This window comes from Artemia sp. Qi Xiang Cuo, chromosome 9, assembly GCF_049724085.1.
Source record: "Artemia sp. Qi Xiang Cuo chromosome 9, ASM4972408v1, whole genome shotgun sequence".
Lineage (NCBI taxonomy): Eukaryota > Metazoa > Arthropoda > Branchiopoda > Anostraca > Artemiidae > Artemia > Artemia sp. Qi Xiang Cuo.
The window spans coordinates 52,300,188-52,321,448 of NC_142802.1; the positions used below are offsets into that span (position 1 = coordinate 52,300,188).

General features: G+C 34.8%; 1 protein-coding gene across 2 annotated transcripts in view; it reads left to right on the forward strand.

The window, feature by feature from the left end:
- Positions 1–21,261, forward strand: part of lig (ubiquitin-associated protein-like lingerer) — an 80,886-nt gene that overhangs the window by 22,979 nt on the left and 36,646 nt on the right. For both annotated transcript variants that reach the window (XM_089094684.1, XM_089094685.1), the window contains exons 3-7: positions 828–911; positions 4,361–4,640; positions 7,343–7,534; positions 13,217–13,374; positions 18,224–18,334. In XM_089094684.1, coding sequence (XP_088950810.1) covers positions 828–911; positions 4,361–4,640; positions 7,343–7,534; positions 13,217–13,374; positions 18,224–18,334 — 825 coding nt within the window. The remainder of the gene's footprint in view (positions 1–827; positions 912–4,360; positions 4,641–7,342; positions 7,535–13,216; positions 13,375–18,223; positions 18,335–21,261) is intronic.

Sequence of the window (21,261 nt, forward strand, 5' to 3'; positions counted from 1 at the left end):
ATTTTGATTGGGTGACGTTGGGAAAAAATGAGCGTGGGAGGGGGCCAAGTTGCCCTCCAATTTTTTGTTCACTTAAAAAGGGTACTAGAACTTTTAATTTCCGTTCGAATGAGCCCTCTCACGATATTCTAGGACTACTGGATCGATACGATCACCCCTGGAAAATAAAAAAAAAACAGCAAAAAAACAAAAGAAAAAAAAAACAAATAAACACGCATCCGTGATCTTTCTTCTGACAAAAAATGCAAAATTCCACATTTTTGCAGATAGGAGCTTGAAACTTCCGCTGTAGGGTTTTCGGATGCGCTGAATCCGATGGTGTGATTTTCATTAAAGTTCTACGATTTTTTGGGGGTGTTTCCCCCTTTTTTCAAAAACAAGGCAAATTTTCTCAGGCGCGTAAGTTTTGATGGGTAAGACTAAACTTAATGAAACTTATATGTTTGAAATCAGCATAAAAATCTGATTCTTTTGATGTATCTATGGGGATCAAAATTCCGGTTTTTAGAGTTTCAGTTACTATTGAGCCGGGTCGTTCCTTACTTACAGTTCGTTACCACGAACTGTTTGATTTACTTGCAAAAATGAACGTCTTAATAAAGATTTTATCAAAATGTAAAGTTTTTTCATGTAAATGATTTTATAATATAAATTTAGATTGTGTTTTGTTAGACCTTCTTGAAGTAAACAAACTAATGCTTTCATGCACACGATTCTTTTGTGATTTTTAGTTTAAAATTAATTTAAATAATTAATTTTTTTTCTATAAAAAGAGAAACTTAATTATTTTATTTTTCTGCTTTGCTAATGTGATTCTTCTTTCATAGCCAACTGCTGAACAGATTAGATTAGCCCAGATTACAGCGTCTAGTAGAAGAGACGATCCTGATGTAGAAGATAAAGTGAAACAGGTACCTTTTTTTCCATAATACTCTATAATTTTTTCCATAATATCTTCTATAGTTGTGGTTTGTTAAGTTTTTTTAATATATAGAATATCAGCTTTGTGTCAGAATAGTTTTTTTTGGCACTTCCAGTTTTCAACATTGTGATTTAATCATTCACAATAACAGTCTAATAACAACAAATTCAGTCCAACCTGCTATAAATAAGAAGTAGTATGACGTGATTAGAATCATACTATTAAAATGTACAGTTGATAAAATAACTTGATTGCTCTTCATCAGTTTTATTTATATTTCACAATCTCTAGTCATTTACTCCTTTTTGTCGGCTATAGCTTGAATCATAAACCACTTATAAATTGGTGGAATTGGAAATTTTTTGAACGGCAATTCTGCGGCATTTACGCGACTATAATAGGAAGAAAACTTCAATTCTGCCTAAAAGCTTCCTTTTTAAGTGACACTTGTTCTGGGCTTATGATATGTGTGTTTTATATATATGTTACCGTGAATGTCCAAAATTGGTGAATGTCGACATTCACCGGTAAATGTCCTAAATACTTTTTTTTTCCCCTTGGATTTAGTCAGTGATGCCAGTCAACTTTTTCAGTTTTATGCAAGGTCTGACGGTGATGGGTTTGGTTTTTGACCCATTTCTGAGATTTATAACCTAATTTAACCTAACCTAACTTTAACGTTTACCATCAAAGCTTGCATAAGACAGAAAAAGCTGATTTACAAAGCTAAATGAATCCAAGCAGAGAAAAAGGAATTTCCGACATTCACCGGTGAATGTCGACATTAATCAGATTTCGGACACCCAAAATAACACACACAGACACACACACACACTGTAGAAGGTTTTGATTTTTTGTGGTTTCCCTACATCCTGTAGCAAGGCAAATTGCTGTATGTTATACACATTCTAGTTTGTTGAAGAGTTGTTTTGAGCAAGTTCCATAGATAATCAGACCATACTCAATTACTGGTCTGATTTACTGCGTGTAGAGTTTAAGGAGGGCTCTATCCATGCTTCCCCAATTTGTTCCACATAGTCTTTGCATAATTCTCATTTTCTTTTCATGCAAGATTGTATGATATTGTCAATTTGAGGTTTGAATGTAAGCTTGTTATCCAGGATTATTTCAAGGTATTTAGTTGCATTCTTAGTTGAGATTGTAGAAGTTCCTAGGGTAAATATGATGGAAATATATGATCAATGATTTGGGGACTGATATCGATAGTTTCATACTGGTAGAAACGTTTTGGAGGTTGTTTACAATAGTTTGGAGTTTATTTGCAACTTGAGCAAATGACTTTCCTGTTGCCCATGCTCCAATGTCCTCTGCAAAAATTCAACGCAGTGAGTCAATTTTTAATGCTGTCATATATTAAATGAATATTAAAACCTTGAGTGCAGCTCCCTCTGGGAGTCTCTTTTCAATAAGTCTTGAGGTTGATAGTTTCCCATGTACTTTAACTTTGAGTTCTATTGTCTAGAAAGTTGACAATAAATTTTCTGATTAGTTGAGGGAAACTTAATGCATGTAGCATTTCCTCTAGTATGTCTTCTTGTGCATTGTCATATGCTTCTTCTTCTAATTTAAGCTTCTTCTTCATATGCTTCTTCTAATTTAATCACTACAGCACCTGGTATTAATCCTTCATTTACGGTTTTCTGTGCATCTGTAACAGGTTTCATAATGATGTCTATAGTTGAATGGTAAGTTCTGAATCCAGCTTGATATTTTGGGAGGATGCTATTGGTCTCTGTATACCACTGGATACGGCTGTACACCATTCTCTCGCGCAACTTGCCAAGGGTTGGTAAACATACTATTGGTCTGTATGAATTTGGGTCATCTTTGTGTTTCCCTTGATTGGCCGCAGGTCTTATAATTGCTTGTTTTCATTGCTGGGGGAATACTCCTTGTGTGTAGCAGAGGTTAATTATATGTATTAGAGCTTCTTGGAAATTTTTAGGGACATTGGATACCCCGGAGATATGGATTTCCTCTTCACTTGGACTTGCTTTCTGGTTCATTTTATTAACTGCTTGCAGAAATTCAGTTGTTTTAAAGGGTTGTGTAAGGGGCGTTGGCTTATAAACTGTATTTAATCTTTCATTGTGCCTTTGCTTATTTAACACTTCTTTTTGGACAAACCTCTGTTGGTAGATGTCAGCAAGTGCTTCAGCTTTTTGCTATCATCTTCAGGTTGGATACCAGATACAAGTAGGGGGTGCTTAATGTTATTCTTCGTTTTTCCTGCTCTGATGATCCTGTATCAAAGTTGGTTTATTTTTGATTCAGGTGTATATCTGTCAATCTTCTCCAAGTAGGAAGCTCGTGTCAGAGCTTTGACCTTTCTTGTGTCTCTTCTGAATCTTGAGTAGGCTTGCTTAGATATATTTTCCGGGGTTTGGGTTTTTTCTAAAAGTCTTTTCTGCATCTCTCTTTGTAAATGAAGTTTGACACTAACATATACATATCATACATATATGCATGTGTATAGTTTTAACGTGTAGAAAGATTAAAAACAAGTAAAATTATTTAATAAAAAGATATAAGTGAAAAAATTTAATTGAAAAGAGTAATTAAAAACATAAAATAAGAAGGTAAACGAGTGAACATATACAAAACATAGAGAATACCTTTGCAAATAATAAAAAAAAAACAACAGAAACTCTTCCTATGTTCTACTATTTTTTGATAATGTAGGGGACACAAGTCTTTTCATATATTTGAGGTAAAGCAACTAATGGAGGACAAGATGGGAACGGGTCGAGAAACAGCCAGAGGTGGGCGGAATCTGTTTGGGAAAATCCATGCGAGGTTTTTTTTTTTCCATCTTTGAATCTAAAGGTATTCATATTGGAACTCAAATCGGTTAATGCTATACGGTTATTGATCAAAAATCCGTAGAAGCCATCGAAAAGGTATAAAGACACACGAAATGTTTAACAGGGGAACGACTTTATAATTAATTAGCTGTTAAGAGTGACCAGCCTTTATCTATATCTACGATATTTTTAGGATCCAGGGCACAGGAAAGTTGTTTTTGTTTCGAAAGATTTATTTTCCATCCCTTTCTGCCAGCGAAAAACTCAATGAACCAAAGACCAATTTTAAGTTGAAAAATACCTAAAAATGTTTGAAGTAATTTGAGAACCAAATGAGACCCAATGCGTTGAACCAATCTATCTTAACAGTTTAAGTGGAACTAGGCTGTTCAAAGTCCTTAATTTAAGCGGATGTGGTATAAGTCTTACTTTGACTAAACAAAAATATAAGCAACCGCCTTCTTATCTGCTCTAGCCAACAATCTTTTGATCAGTTTGGAGATATCATCAGGAAGTTTTGAAATAGTTTAGTGTCAAGTCCACTTCTAAGTATCAAACGTGAAGTCAAAAATGAGATTTGTTTGTGCTTATGTTTAACTTTTGGGTTTTTCAGCTTGTTGATCTCAGTAATAAATCAGTAGATGCATGTCTATCAGCTCTGCACGACGCGGACTATGATATTGAAAAAGCAATTGAGCTTCTACTGGAAGGTGTTGAAGACCAATGGGAAGTATCAGGGAGGAAGAAGAAGCAAAAGCCACCTAAAGCCCCAGTTGTAGAAATGGTCGAAGATGACTTGCCAGGAGATAAAAGGAATGAAGCTAATGCATGGGATAATGATAATAGAGGGCCTCGGAGCAGAGGTGGAGGACCACCTAGATTTAGAGGGAGAGGTAAGTAATGAAAATATTATTAATTTCTATTTGATATGAGGTGGAAAATTAGTCAGAAATAACCTCACTTAATTCTTATGCAATAATTGTCTGGTGCTGGTAAACTTTTCTTGATTTGCCACCTCCTTTTCTTTTTTTTTGTAGTCATCCTTTTCTTCTATAATATCTTTTTTTTAACACCTTGTTTTTTTTACACTTACTTGTCTCATTTTTTATCTTCCCCTGCCGCTTTTGGAATTTTTTTTTTTGTTGGACTTTCCTAAATATTCGGTTTCTTTATGGTCTGAATATCCTCTTCCGGAATTGAAGTCCCCCTGTCCTCTAAATTTGAAGATCTATTTTTACGGAAAGTTATTCCTGTTTTTTTCCTTTTTTAGCATGAAAATGTGTATTCTTATGCACAAAAATAGCGATAAACCGACCAACAATGGCACCTGAACCATTCTCCCTCTGAGGGAGAATGGTTCAGGTTAACTGAACCAATTATCATAACTCGTGATGCCTGAATTTCTTTTCGACAATGTTCCCTAGTAGTTTTGAACTTTTTGCAAGAAGTAAATGGTTTCTTTAATGCTGCCTCATTGCCCGAATAACAACTTAATCTAACATTTTGGGATTGGATATAAGATAGTTGCTATTTATATCTAAACCTAGCTCAACTTTCTAGGTAAAACCCAATTTAATGCATTGTGGAATTTATCCTTTCAAATTCACCCGTCTACTTTTGTATCTTTATTTTTATTCTCACTGTGCTTTATGTTATGTTTTTGACCGTGAATTTGACCTCTTTTAGATAAGCTTGCAAATTGCATCATGCAAAAGTTTTTTTTTACTTTTGTTTATTTATTATTTTTCTTCCTTAGAAGAAATATTTTATCCCCTAAATAAAAAAAACAGTCAAACAGTTCGTGGTAACGAACTGTAAGAAAGGAGCGACCCGGCTCAATAGTAACCGAAACTATGAAAAACGGAATTTTGATACCAACAGATACATCAAAAGAATCAAATTTTTGTGCTGATTTCAAATATATAAGAAAGTATCATCAAGTTTAGTTTTACCCATCAACAGTTACGTGCCTAAAAAAATTTGCCTTATTTTCTAAAAAAGGGGGAAACAACCCCTAAAAGTCATAGAACTTCAATGAAAATCACACCATCAGATTCAGTGTATCAGAGAACCCTATTACAGAAGTTTCAAGCTCCTATCTGCGAAAATATGGAATTTTGTATTTTTGACCAGAAGAAATATCACGGATGCATGTTTATTTGTTGTTTTTTTTTCAGGGGTGATCGTATCGATCCAGTAGTCCTAGAATATCGTGAGAGGGCTCATTCGAACGGAAATTAAACATTTTAGTGCCCTTTTTAAGTAGCCAAAAAATTGGAGGGCAACTTGGCCCCCTCCCACGCTCATTTTATTCTCGAAGTCACCCATCAAAATTTTGAGATAGCCATTTTGTTCAGCATAGTCAAAAATCTAATAAATATGTCTTTGAGGATGACTTAATCCCTTGCAGTTTCTGGGGGAAGGGCTGCAAGTTATAAACTTTGCCCAATGTTAACATATAGTATTGGTTATTGGGAAGTATACAGACGTTTTCAGGGGGGATTTTTTTTTCTGGTGGGGGGGGGTCAGAATAGGGGGTTACGGGGGAGGATGTTTCCTTGGGGAAAGGGACATTTCTATGAAGGGGCGCCGGATTTCCCAGCATTATTAAAAAAACGATCAGAAATCAAATAAAAAAAAACAAGTTTTTTTCAACTGAGAGTAAGGAGCAACATTAAAACTTAAAACGAACCGAAATTATTACGTATATGAGGGGGTCCGCCCCCTAGTCAATACCTCGCTCTTTACGCTAAAGTTTATATATCTATTCTAATTAACCGGCCTTTGTGATTCAGGGGTTTATGATTCGAAAAAAATTTGAACTTTAGCGTAAAGACCGAGGTATTGACAAGGGGGTGAACTGTCGAATATACGTAATAAAAACATACGAATATAGAAGTTCGTTACGTAAGTTAATTCGTAAGTTACATCAGAACAAATTTTCGAGAAAGCCATTTAGCCAAAAAAAGAAAATTAATATGCAAATTTTGTTTTAATTATTCATGTACAGTAAGTCAAAATCAAAGCTTCATTAATTCAAAAACGTTCAGAAATTAAATTAAAAAAACAAGTTTTTTTTAAACTGAAAGTAAGGAGCGACATTAAAACTTAAAACGAACAGAAATTATTATGAAAGGGTCTGTCCCCTCCTCAACGCCTCGCTCTTTACGCTAAAGTTTGACTCTGTCTCACAACTTTATTTTTTGAAACAATAAAAAACTTTAGCGTAAAGAGTGAGAGCGAGGCGTTGAGGAGGGGACAGACTCTTTCATATACGGAATAATTTCTGTTCATTTTAAGTTTTAATGTCGCTCCTTACTTTCAGTTAAAAAACTTGTTTTCTTTTATTTAATTTTGCACTAAATCGTGCTTGAATACCTCCGAAAGAAATCTTGTGTGGCTGGATTCCTTATGGCATTTTTTGTGTAGACCCTAAATCTATATACTAAACGTTTAATATTATTAAATATATCATTGATATAATATTATGAAATGTGAAAATATATCAAATATAATTGTCAATTAAGGGAGTTCTTTGGTTTAATTTTTGACTATCCTCCTGCTGTTGATGACTAATTTATTTCTGTATTTCAAGGTCGTGGAAGAGATGGTTTTTCAGACGGCCCAGAAAGGGGTAGAGGAGGAAGAGGTCGAGGTAGAGGTGGTGCTCGTGGGGGTCGGGGTGGCTATAGGGGAAATATTCCCACAGAAGTCACTGTTTTTGACTCACCGATGGAAACTTGGGGTGGTACACCTCAAGAAAAGCCAGAAGAAGAACTTAAAGTTGGTAAGTTCTGTTTTTTAAATACTATGGTTCATCGGTGGAGATGAAATTTAGACTCACAAGAAAATTCAATTTTTGGGAGAAAAATAATCCCGCATTTTTTAGTACCTGATTTTTTGTTTGGGAAATATTTAGCAAATAAAAAGAATGATCTGTTTTTAAGTCAAAAACATTCTATAAGTAATTTTTAAACGTCTATGTTGGGGCAGCGAGGTGTTTTTTTTTTTCAGGAGAGATTCTGACTGCAAACAAAACAAAAAAAACAGTGTGTTGAGCCTAGATATTCAGAATTCTTTATTTTAAATGTGTTTTTTGTTTTGCACTTTGGGCTTGTATGGAGAAAAGAATGGAAAATATGTTTTTTTTTATTATCTTTATCTATCTCGCCGTTTATTTTCTTATTAAGTTATTCTGTTTTTATAATTTGATGATAAATGTATATTATGAAGCAAAATAATATAAATAAAATATTGATAAAATTATATAGTAGTTTAACTCAACTGCTATGTATTTAAGCAACAAGTCTCCCCTATATAGAATAAGTAGTGTCACCCTAGTTTATTAACCTGATTATAGTGACCAACAATGTACGGAAAAATTATTCTTCAAAGGCGGGAGGATTTGAGAAAAATATAAAAAACATGTGTATATTATGGAGCATATAGGAAATGATCGGAAAAATTAAAATTAATCTAGAATTGAGGAAATTAAAGGCATCCAGGTTTCTTCTTATATGCCTTAATTTTATACCCAACGGGTACTGGTGGCTCTGGCCTCTCTTACACCCGGGGAAAGTCTTGATTATCCCCGTCTCCCAAAAATTTTCAAGCCAAATTTTAACAAAAGTTTCCATTTATTGAAATTTGACTTTTCTTACTTTAGTCTTTGCAAAATTACCAATTATCTTGACATCCTTTAAAATACAAACAGGTTCGAATACAAAAAAAAGACGTCAGAATTAATTAACTTTGGTGTACTTATATTTTCAAGGAGTGGTGATGAAGATATGGGAAAAAATGAAAACTTCGGATTCAGTTTGAATATATTTATTGGCAAACTATGCCCTCTACTTTATAAAAAAAAACATTACATGATGATTATAACCATTAGATTATTTATTTGAAATTTTCCACCCCTAAAATTTCTGCGCCTGGGACAAGTTCCCCCTCTTCCCCCACAAAAAAACTACCTCTTCAACGGGGTTGGAACATCCCTCAAATGTCTGACTGAATAAAACTCGTTGACAAAAAATAATACGGAACTATAGAATAATAATACCACGTTTCAAAAAAACGCAAGAAAACTTGGTCATTTGGTAAATAGGTGAGGATGCGTCTGGTTATAAGTGGCTACATCGTACTATGAACCATAACTGGAAGTTGAGTCTGGAACATTGGAGTCGGTCTCCAGCTTTAAGGATGTTTTCAAATCTCCTTTATGCCAAGAGACAGCCTTATCTTCATCTCATCGAGAAGAAAATTCACCCTTTTTAAGTGATAATTTTATTCGATAAGCAAAGCAGGGCAATACATATACCATCATTAATTCAAATTTCTGCAGACTAAGACCATCACACTCAGACGAATTTGAATTTATAAATCCTATTATTTGCTTCATCTCCTCCTAGTTATTTTCATCGATATTCATCTTCGCTCCTGAACCTCTTTCACCGTTCAAAGACTCGGCAATTTCATTACTATCATTATACTTTACAAAACAATGACGCGTTCATTCACGGGTTATGTCATTTTAATCTAATTAGTTTTAAATTAGAACTGTGGGGTTAGTATATATTCAAGAGGTGATAGCCCCAATTTCACAGCAGATAATCTTTATTTGTATAGCACGCAGCTAGGAACATCATCTCTTGTCATGTGTTTTGTCGAAAAAATCATTTTGTTTTAACATTTCGGTTACTATGGGCTAGAATTCATTCTGCACTACAATAATTACAAAAGCGACTTGATGTAGCATTTTTTTGTAAATGACCATTTAAACAGCTTTCTATGATGCTCCAGTGACCCCCTAGTAGCGGAGAAAAAAAAAGGACACATCAATGCTTCCTATGCAAAAAGGGTTTTCCTTGTTGTTCAAGCCAAGGGGCTGTACGTTTCGTTTATGGGGTTTCAGTCAAGGCTATTCCAATGGTGTACTTTTTGCTTCATCCCAACGCCCTTTTTAGGGGTTTCAGGCTATTTTTTTATACTATGGGCCGTAGTTCTTTATTAGGTTTCAGCTACCGCTGCAGTCACGATCTAAAATTTGTATGACACACAGAGAAAAGTCTGATTTTTTTTCTTAGCTGCAATAAAATATATATATATATATATATATATATATATATATATATATATATATATATATATATATATATATATATATATATATATATATATATATATATACATATATATATATATATACATATATATATATATACATATATATATATACATATATATATATATATATATATATATATATATATATATATATATATATATATATATATATATATATATATATATATATATATATATATATATATATATATATATATATATATATATATATATATATATATATATATATATATATATATATCAATGATGATTGGGTTTTGGATTTTGACATGGATAAGGTCATCAATACCTACCATACGTTTGGTCATATGTCATATTGCGTTTAGAAGACAAGGGACATTGAGAACCTGTATATAGAAGCCTACCGCGGGCCGATTGCCGGGGCCCAGCGGCAAAGCCGCTAGGCTTCCGGTATTATGTTTTCGGGAAAATTGGTATCTTGGGATAGTCTCGCATAAAAAAAAAACGATCTAGATAGGTTAAAAGTCTGAGAAAGAAATCGTTAAGAGCCTTAATTTTGGTTTTGTAATTGACGTCATATACTATGTTAGTACATCATATAAGCATTTCTTATGACATCAAATAAGTATTTTCTTATATGATGTCATGCACATCATAAATAAGATTGTTGAGTTTCCAACGCAACAGTTATTTATACAATATAATGTCCATTGGAAGGCCCAAAAAACAAAAATTTCCAGTTGCTGTTAGTATAATTTATGATTCTTTGGAACTAACACCTGAACTATGAAACATGATAAGATGTGAAATTCGACAACCTGAACCATCAACTGTGACAACACCAATGCAGACAGCTAAAGCAAAGGCCTTTGCTAAATTGTCTGTAGAAATCGAAATCCAAAAACGTGTCAAAAATGAAAATGAAGAGCAAGGGCACTAGTGGTTAGAAGATATGTGAAAACGACAATAAGAGCGTGTTAAAAATGAAAATGAAGAGCAGACACACGCGGTTAGAAGACATACGATATCGAACAAGTGAGGGAGTCAAAAATGAAAATGAAGAGCAACGAGTCAATGAAAATCAACCTGGACAGCGAGATTCAAAACGTGTCAAGATTGAAAATGACTGCGATAATGATTGGGTTTGGGATTTTGACATAGATTAGGTCATCAATGCCTACCATAACTTTGTTAAAAAAACGAAGGTTCCGCAATATGTATTTCATAATGACGAAAGATAAGACGAAGCAAACAAATTGAAAATGATAGCGATAATGTTTGGGTTTTGGATTGTCCCACCATCTGAACAATTAAAAGAAACAAAGGTTCGGCGATACGTCTTTCCTAATGACAAAAGACAAGCCGAGGGGAAAGTTAAAGGACCTTTTGCCTTTAGATACTTTTATTAAACAAGATAATTTTACAAAGGCGCCACTTCTAATTTAAGGTCCATTTGGACGTCATGACATCAAGAAAAGGTTCAAATGGTCTGCGTTTAGTAGACAAGCGACAGTGAGAATCTATATATAGAAGCCTGCCGCGTACCCCATGGCTGTTAAAAAAACAAAGGTTCGGGGATATGTATTTCATAATGACGAAAGATAAGCCGATGTGTAACGAACCAAACAAATTGAAATTGATAGCAATGATTATTAGATTTTGGATTTTGACATGGATAAGGTCATCAATACCTACCATACTTTTGAAAATCAAAAACATGGTTTGGATAAATCATTGGAAGAAAAAGAAGTTTTTGTCCCACCACCTGAACAATGGAAAGAAACAAAGGCTCGGCGATATGTATTTCATAATGACAAAAGACAAGTCTAGGCAAAAGTTAAGGGTACAATAAAAAACAAAATTCCACTCGAATGCAGAAATATGGTTCGAAGAATGACAGATTCACAGATTGTCTTCTCTTATATAGACTATAAAATTCTGCTGTAGCTCATCCGCCGTAGGCTGAAAGGCATGTAGAATTTTTTTTGTTCCTGGGCAGTACGTACCTTTCCAAAATGTAATTTGTTATTCATCAGTCTTGTCTGTGGACCAGACGTTCCTTCAAAACTGCTGAGGTTATACCTTTACCACTTTCTCACAATAAGCTGAAATCGGTAGCATAGTAAAAAAAAGAAGTTATGTAGTGGACTTTTCGTTTAATGGTAAATGCATATGTGGGAAAGTTCGGAAGAACTTGTTAAAACATTGTCATAGAACTTTACTGATAAGAATAATTGTTGGTTCTTCCAATAAAAATTTATGGATATGAATTTATACTTAAAATTTCTTATGCGTCTTCAAGATGTCTAATTTAGCAAAAGTAGCTAATCATGTATACTCTGTTAAATGTTGACAGAGAGACGCCTTAGGGAGTGACAGCATGTAGTGGCACTTATTTATATAAAGATGCTTTCAAATTTTAAGGTCGTTTACAGTTATGTTACTGTGTTATCTCCTCCACGGCCGAAGCTTTGATTTGCCACTGAAGTTAAATAGAAAACAGTTAATTTCAAAGCACAAGTTTATATTTTTCTATAGTTATCAGCCTCTGCAATTTTTCCAGCTATACCTTCAATCTTCTCATTGTTTGAGTTAATCGCTCTGTTTTATTGCTTAGCCTAATTTAAGTTCACTTTTGAGAACATATTTGTAGTTATATTCTTGGTGTAAGGTTTCCCTTGAGTCTGGCGTTTAGACTTCTCGGCCATCCTGACAAAAGTGAACGCGGCAAAATCGTTAAAACGACCTGAAATATCAATATGGGTGTCATCAGCGCTATACTTGGTAACTGTATACAAAAGCTACACTAGTGGGTTATTTTAATTTTTTTTAAAGTAAATTTTGTGATGGTAATTGTTACTTCAGCCTTGGTTTTTTTCTGCTATCAATGCATAACCTTATATGCCTTGAAGCTACTACTTTGGGGAAGTTATCTAAACTAGCAAAACATGTAAATTGAACCCTTTTTGAAATTTCAAGGGTAGTTATTTATTAAAGCCTATCTTATTGTGTGACAGGTCTTAGTTCTCTTTTTCATGTCTTTGGATATTATACCTTGATATACATGTGGCTTGGCTCCAGAGCCTTTCAAGTGGGGGGGGGGCAACTGAGTCAGCTACCCCGGGCGCTGCAGCTGGTATGAGGGCCGTGTCTTGGGAGTTGCCCATTTTGATCAAATTCTTCACTTTGATTCGTTTTTGCCTTATATTTGAGTCGGGAGGGGGGGAGGGGTGCCTTAATTAATTCTTCTTTTGGCGCCACCAACCCTAGGAACAGCTCTGATTGGCTCTAATTATTTTCTTTGTCTTAATCTATTATAATTGTTATTTGTCATTGCTATTTCAATTGTTATTTTGTGTAGATAACTGGGGCGACGACTTTCCGGCAGCAGAAGATTGGGACAATGAAGAATATACAGTCTCCTTAGCAGATACCAAAGTTTTCACAGCCAGTTCTGCCGTTGTACCGGAAACACCGGCTCCAGCTGGTGAACAAGGATTATCCAACGGTGACAAATTTGTAAGTAACGTTCGGCTAGTAAATATTCGGCTAACAACTTCGTGAGCAATACATATATCCATAAGTAGTTAAGTGACTATAATAATAAATAAATAGATAAAAACATACCTAAAAGACACTTAGATAGTAGTAGTTTTGGTATTGTATTTCTAAAAAGTAGAGCTGAAGAGGACAATGGGCAAATTTGGGTTACTACAGAAATGTTTATGTTCTACTGTTTAATGGCTAAAATATTTCTCCCTTCTTTCCTTGTTATATTTTACCATTTGTCTTGTCGATCTCATCTTTGAGCCTTTTCTTTATTATTGATTCCAGATTTTAGGAGAGATAACCATTTTAAAGAACTATATTTCATTTTTCTCTTGTTTCATTTCTTCTTTTTGTTTCATGTTTTACTTTTTGTTTGAGCAGTGGCTTTCAGGTTTCTAGCTTGAATAGTTCTGCTGTTGAACAGATAAATAAACATTTGAATTTAAATCTGTAATAGTTAATCTAAGTAGTTGGCTTACAATCAATTATTATAAAGTGTTCCTATTGAATATCTTGTTTCAGACATGCAAGAAACAGAAATAAGTAGTATAATCCACAGCTGATTAGCTGAAAACCAAACAGACGCTAAAAATAAAGGAATGAAGTGCTTATATAACAACAAAAAAATATTGATTGAGTTTTCTGCACAAAAAATAACTATCAAACAAGGTTGTCTTAAGCCAGTCTCTGGCAGGAGTCGAAGTTTGCTTTGGTTGCTTAGGACTCGATTTGACATACTCGGAAAGAAGTCGGTTTTAAACGACATCGTGTCAAAAAGAAGAGTGACAGGAGTAATAACATTCTCATCCACTTCATTTTCCTCTCAAAGTACACGTTGCATACAGGTCGACGCACAAACAATGAGTCCCCAACGTAAGAAAAAAGAAAAACAATCAAATTATATAACATTATGCAAAGTTAGAAGCAATCCTTGTGGAAATTCAGCCTATTGAACATTATGTAAAGTTTCACGCTCAGTCTGAAAATGAAAAGAAGAAATGCTACTTCTTTCTTAAGCCAAAAATAAAAACATTGCGACCCTCCAAATACCAGAGACCAAATGGCCCTAGCGACCCTTCAAATACCCGTTAGAGGATGAGTGGAATGACTACTCTCTTTCTCCGCGTCGGATCCTCTGCTTGAATATCTTAGAATTAGAAATAGGAAAAAAGGCTATCTGCTTGTACCGAGTGTCAGTGTTTCGTAGTGTCTGTTTCTGTTTGCATAGTCTGTGAAGCCGTTAATAATGTTAAAAAGAAATGCTTAAAGAAAGTTGATGATATATAGGGCTGGTACTTCGTGATCGGTTGTCCGAAACTTTTACTGCCACCTAACTTTAATGCAGCAAACATTTTTTTCTTGTCGCCTAATGCCTGATTTGGTTTTCGTCAGCATCATCACTTCAGTTATAGAAATAGTAAAGATTCATCTCACTGTAGTACCCATAGAACGATTACTATTGTGTATAACAATCTTATTTAAACAGTTTTATTGAACATTGTTAGATATTAGCTGGTAATGTAATAAAGTAAGTTTGGTACACACGCAGCAACCGGTTCGGGTTTAAAAGAAGGAGATTTGAGAACATGTCGATCACCGCATTTGTAGTACCCCTTGGTGTCACGAGTAGCATGAAGCACCGTGCTCGAAAAAGGAAAGTGAGGGGGGAGGGGATTCCCCATTTAAACAACTTCTCAGTCATATTATATGACCAGATATCACCTTAACAGCTTATCGAATACTTTTTCCTGGTCAGACTATCAGCTCTTTTTTTTCACGTCTGTCTTCTGACAAGTCCTTTGGCTGTTAAAATTATCCTTTATCATCTATGCAAAAGAAAAAAGAAGGAAACAAGAAGTTGTCTCAGCAAATGTAATTTAGAACAATTAGAAAAATCTAACATTGTTGTCTTCTATAAATTGGACCTTTGCTGGACAGTCTTATCCGGGTTAGATGCGACTTCAATTATGTTTAAGCACTTTTATTGAAAAGTAGAAGAGCAGAATATAACTGAATATTTTCATTGCCATGCCTCGTTTACCCAACATTCTTGTTCTATAGTCAGTGAACGAAAATGCATGTAATTGTTCTTAAAAACTGTTTGGTATAGGGAGGGGCTGCCGTTTGAGGGGCTGCGCGCCGTAATCGTGCTTTGCTTTGCACGACGGTTCAACATATCCACTGTTCTGTATAAAAGTTGATGAGACGATGAGTGGGATGTGTTTGAGGGTGCACGGACTCATTTATTGCCTGAAAATATATACATTGAAAATCATTGCTTGTTTTGAAAAAAAAGAAGGCTGCACATGCCTGCCTTTGTGCCAAAAAAGTTGATGTTAGGAAGGTAGAAGAACATTACGTACCATAAAAAAATTAAGAGTCATTGAAGGATTTTCGGTTGTTCCGTTCTCTAAAGGCATTGTTGCATCCAGAGGGTAACTTTTTGCATTCAAAAAGACAGGTTTAGAACGCTTTTTTAATTGCACTTAACCTCTCTCTTTTACATGTCTACTTGTCTACCAAAAATTTGTCAGGGAGAGAGAAAGGTGGATATTGGAGGGGTCACTTCGTGTCTTCTGCTTGTTTAATTCGCGCTGAATCAGGACTTTGCTCCCCTGAATCAAGACTCAGGGCTTAGTTTGTTTTGGATCAGTTCAGTAGCTTGGCTATATTTCTTTCTGATATGTGCCACAAAAATTAAATTGTCGGTCCTTTTTAGATTTTGAAAATGGTGCATCGCATGAACTAAAAACGGATGCCTTATTGTATAAGCTCGTCAAAGAGTAGAGTGATCACGTCAATTTCTTTAGCAATAAGATACCTATTAAATTTTGGGATGGACGTGTCACACCATTCTTCTGTCCTAAATGCTGAAAATGAAACAGCATATTCAACCAAAATCACAAACAGTAATGTGAAGTAAAAGTTTGTGGAACCACTTTCGGAACCTTGGGAAAATACCTACAAGTTATTCCATTTATCATTAGAAGCAAATATCTTGGCGATGGGGCTAGGGAACCGATGCACATCTTAGACACTTCTAGATATTACTCCAACTTCAATTTGAAACTTACGCAAGATTGAATGGAGTTTTCCACTCGGAGGCAGAATTATGGTTGGAAAATTTAAATCTTGTTGGAACAACCTCAGATAGTTCTCTGACATAGACTACTAAATCCATTTTTTCTTACACAATGTTAGCTACAGCTCAACTATAAGCGTTAGTCATAGTTTTGTCCCAAGGCACGAACTATATGCAGTTTTCAAAATTTAAGGTCATATTTATAAGCCTGACCACACTTTCTGTCAAAAACAAAACGTTGGACCATTACCACTTTCCTGCAACATACTGAAATCGACGACATAGGAAAAAAATATATAATAAACATAAAAAAGAAATTCCAGGACAAAACTAAATTATTGCTCCCGCTACAGTCATATGTACAAGTATGTTTAAGTTTTGAAAAACTACAAGTTTTTCTCAATCTAGTCTCTTTTAAACCTAGTTTAATTTAAATGGCCGGACTCATCGCTAATTGGATCTACGACTAAAGCTGAGGAGTATCAAAATTAGCCATTGTTTATAGAGAAGTTTGAAAATATAAAATTCTTTCCACAATAGTGAAAACACGACATGGACCGTCTTCGACTAAATTTAAGGGTTGGGATCCGGTTATGGTTAAATAAGCCAAATAAAAAGGGGGGCTACTATTTCACAAATTCCTTCCCCCCTCCTCCCCCGGTGAATCCCTGCCTAGGGTACAATTGGACTGGGATTACGTTATAATAGCTAGTTTTGTAAGTGGGTATTCAACTCCGGTCTTCTGGAAGCGGTTTTTGAGGCGTCTAATCGTGGTCTTGATAAGTCGGTAGTCGTTTCTTTTGGCAGATTGTATCGAAAGCAATGTAAAGATTAAGACTAGTCACAAGTGTGTGTTAAAAATTACCTTTACTAAAATCATGTCCTGTAAAGGGATTCATCAAGGAGCTACTTCCTCGTCGGTTCTTTCAATAATATTGTAGTTGAAGCCTAGTACAAGGTTAATGCTAGTTTTCTGTGTCTTGATCTAGATTTGTCATTTGTCAGTTTTGAAAAGAATTTTGCGGCACTTTAAAACTCATATGAGAAATTTCATGCAATGAGACCTGCCCCAATATAATATTAAGAAAGGGATCCTATCCCGAGGGGAAACCGGTGATAGTGCTGTGAAACCGTCATTCAGCATAACCTATCTTAGTGTACCTAGTGGTTGTGATGTAAGGTTGAAACAGTCTTGTTACTAGATGACACTATGAGACGTAAATTTCTACTGTGTGTACCTCCTTGGAAGAGTAACCCAATGATAGGTAATTTTTACTGTATGTCATTCCGTACATTGTTGTGCAGAAAAGAAATAAGAGGCTCCATAAAAGTTAAAAAAAAAAGTTAATAAAAGTTACGTGTCTCATTCATTTGCTTCTGTAATAAAACAAATTTCTGAAATTTCTTTTATCCGCCTCCAGATAACTAAGGCCTTGGCAGTTTGGTGAAACTGTACTATTGTATCTTGAATATTTATCTTATTGTCACAAAGTTTTTTTGTCCCGGGTAACATTTCTGTTTAACGCTGATCAGTTGACTCGCTAAAAGATTGTTTGTATAAAGGCTCGATTTAATTTCTAAATTTGGGAGAGCTTAAAGACCTACTAACAACTTTCTCGACCTGCTTGACTATTTTAACCTGCCTGACCGTGCTTGATTGCTTTATTCTTTCTTCTTAGCTATTATTTTGTCATGCTTAAGGACTTTTCCCAAACTGACATTTTCTTTTTTTCACAGCATGAACCTGACGCTATAAAAGTGCCACCTGCAACAGTGGGCTCAATTACTCATCCGAGTCTAGATCTTAACCTTCTTCTACAGAAGTCTACAAGTGCTGTTCAACAGCAGGTAAGTTTTCCCTGAGATAGAGGCTTAATGTATTTTGCGTAGGTAAACGTGGTATGAACTATAGAACTTGAAAATAAAATTTTGTGATCATTAAGGGGGATTTGATCAAAGTTTTGCGTGGCCTGTTTCTGGAATGTGTGCAATAAACACTAAGTCGTTTTTGTTTTTTATCCCAATTACTAAGATCTTCTTTCACTATGACAAAAAGAAGGGCAAGAAAAATCAGCACTGTTTTTTCATGTAGGAAGTCTAGACAATTTCTTATAAATTATTAGTTTTGTCAAATTTAAATATGAATTTTAGGGCAGTCTTGGGTAATTTTGCTGACCCTTTCAGGACAGTCATAATTTGGGTTAATTTGACTAGTTTTGTCAAGTTCATAGACTTGACTGATATGATTCAAAAACTGTTTCTCAGGGGTTTGCCATTGTTTTTTTTTTTTTTTTGCATTTTTCTTTTCTTGATTGTCAGAATGACTCTTGTATGCTGTATGGTTTAAAATTGTAGCAATAATAAGTGATGTGTAAGAGCGCACATTTAGAATATTTTTATTTCAAGAAATAAAAAAAAATAAGAATAAGAAATAGGGCAATTAATAAAATTGCCCTGTTACATTTATTATTATATTATTATTACATTAATAAAAATAATAAAATAAAGAAAAGAAATAGGAAAATTTTAGGCACTCTAGTAATTGCGCACAGGGTTTGAGCGTAGCTTGGTAATACGGGACCCAGAGAAGGAACCTTGCTGTAGCAACACACTGCAGGGCTGACGCAAGGACCTTAGTAGTCAAGAAGCGTTGTTAATCCGATTACTTACTGCTACTTACAATTTTAAGCACGGAAAGAATGTGTTTGTTGGCCACTTTTTTTGCTTTCTATTGGTTCGGGAGGGGGAGGGGCTAATACAACTGCGCTTGATGCTGTCTTGTTACGTTATCATGCAACATGATTCATTCACACGTATAAGTTATTTTTTCGGAAGTTATTTAGCTCTAAATGTCGTAGAAGTACTACTCTGCAGGTATTTCAGTTTTGTGAGTTATTTTTTAGTCAAAATCAAACGGACTCACAACCACATTGTGAGTTGTTTGATAAGCAGTTTTTTTGCAGTGACAAAAATATGCTACAACTTAAATGGAAGAAGATGAAATTTAAATTTTGCTGGAATAGAAAAATTTGAATACGAAATTATACCTTTGTTTCTTCTAAAAATGTGTATAGCAATCCTTAGAATTCTTCACTTGGCTTATTGGCTATTTCATTGTGTTATGTACCAACTAATGGCTTACGTGACCTTTCCAATGGGCTGAACTCGAATGTACCAATTAATGACTTACGTGACCTGTCGCATGGGCTGACGTCACAGAAGAGTGCACGCCGAGCGAAGAAGGAATGAATTGATAGTATATTAGCAAGTTTTGTAATTATTATAGTTATTTTGATTCTGACTTCAGATTAAAACGGTTCATAATAACTTTTCGACTTCCTTTATAAAATCTGGTGACCAGCGGCGGAATCCGTTCCCAAGGTGAGGATTTTCTTTCCGGGTTTTGTTTCCAAAGAAAGACTACTTTAAATTTCTGCTCCCGGGTTCAGTTCCGAGCAGAAAATTCACTCATTTGTTTCCATTTCCGAATAGAAATCTCTTAGTTGTTTTCGTTTCTAATTTCTGTTTACGGGTTTACTTCCGAACAAAAATACAATTTTCTTTTACTTTTCCGATTTCTGTTTACGGGTTCAGTTCCGAAAAGAAATTCATTTCTGTTTTCGTTTTAATTTCTGTTTACGGGTTGACTTCCGAACAGAAGTCCATTTTTCTATTTCTGATCTCTGTTTACGGGTTTATTTCCGAACAGAAATCTTTTTTGTTTTTGTTTTACTTTTCTGATTCCTGTTTTCGGGTTCACTTCCGAACAGAAATCGCCTTTCTCGTTTACGGGTTTACTTCCGATCAAAAATTCACTTTTGTTTTCGTTCTAATTTTTGTTTACGGGTTTACTTCCGAACAGATGTCCATTTCTCAATTTCTGATCTCTGTTTACGTGTTTATTTCCAAACATAATTTTTTTGGTTTACTTTTATAGCTTCTGTTTAAGGGTTCACTTCCAATTAGGAATACCTTTTCTTGTTTACGGGTTTACTTCCGAACAAAAATCCAATTTTCTTTTACTTTTCTGGTTTCTGTTTACGGGTTCAGTTCCGAACAGAAATTCACTTTTGTTTTTCGTTCTAATTTCTGTTTACAGGTTTACTTCCGAACAGAAGTCCAATGTTTGTCTTACTTTTCTGATTTCTGTTTACGGGTTCAGTTCCTAACAGAAATTCACTTTTGTTTCGTTCTAATTTCTGGTTTCGGGTTTCCTGTTTACGGGTTCACTTCCGCACAGAAACCCCTTTTCTTGTTTACGGGTTTACTTCCGAATAAAAATACAATTTTCATTTACTTTTCTGATTCCTGTTTACGGGGTCAACTCCGAACAGAAATTCACTTTTGTTTTCGTTTTAATTTCTGTTTACGGGTTTTACTTCTGAACAGAAGTCCATTTTTTTTCTGATTTCTGTTTAGGCTACGGGTTTATTTCCGAACAGAAATCCATTTTTTTCTGATCTCTGCTTACGGGTTTATTCTGAACAAGAATCCACCTTTCTTTTGTCTCTCTTCTGTTTTTTTTTTTGCTCCTTTCTTGTTTTACGGGTTCGAGTTCTAATTCAGGCTCCTTTACGATTAGACCTCCATAAGTTAAGCCCATTTAATTTTACCTTTTGCGCTGGTGGACGACAAGGAGACGAAAAAACAATCCAGGGAAGCAGGAGCTCCAAGGACTGACTTCGTTTCCTTACCACACAAGGTCAAGAACCAAGCATAATTATGAAGGGGAAGATCTAGAAACAACGTCAAAGATAGACCAGACTGTCTTGAAG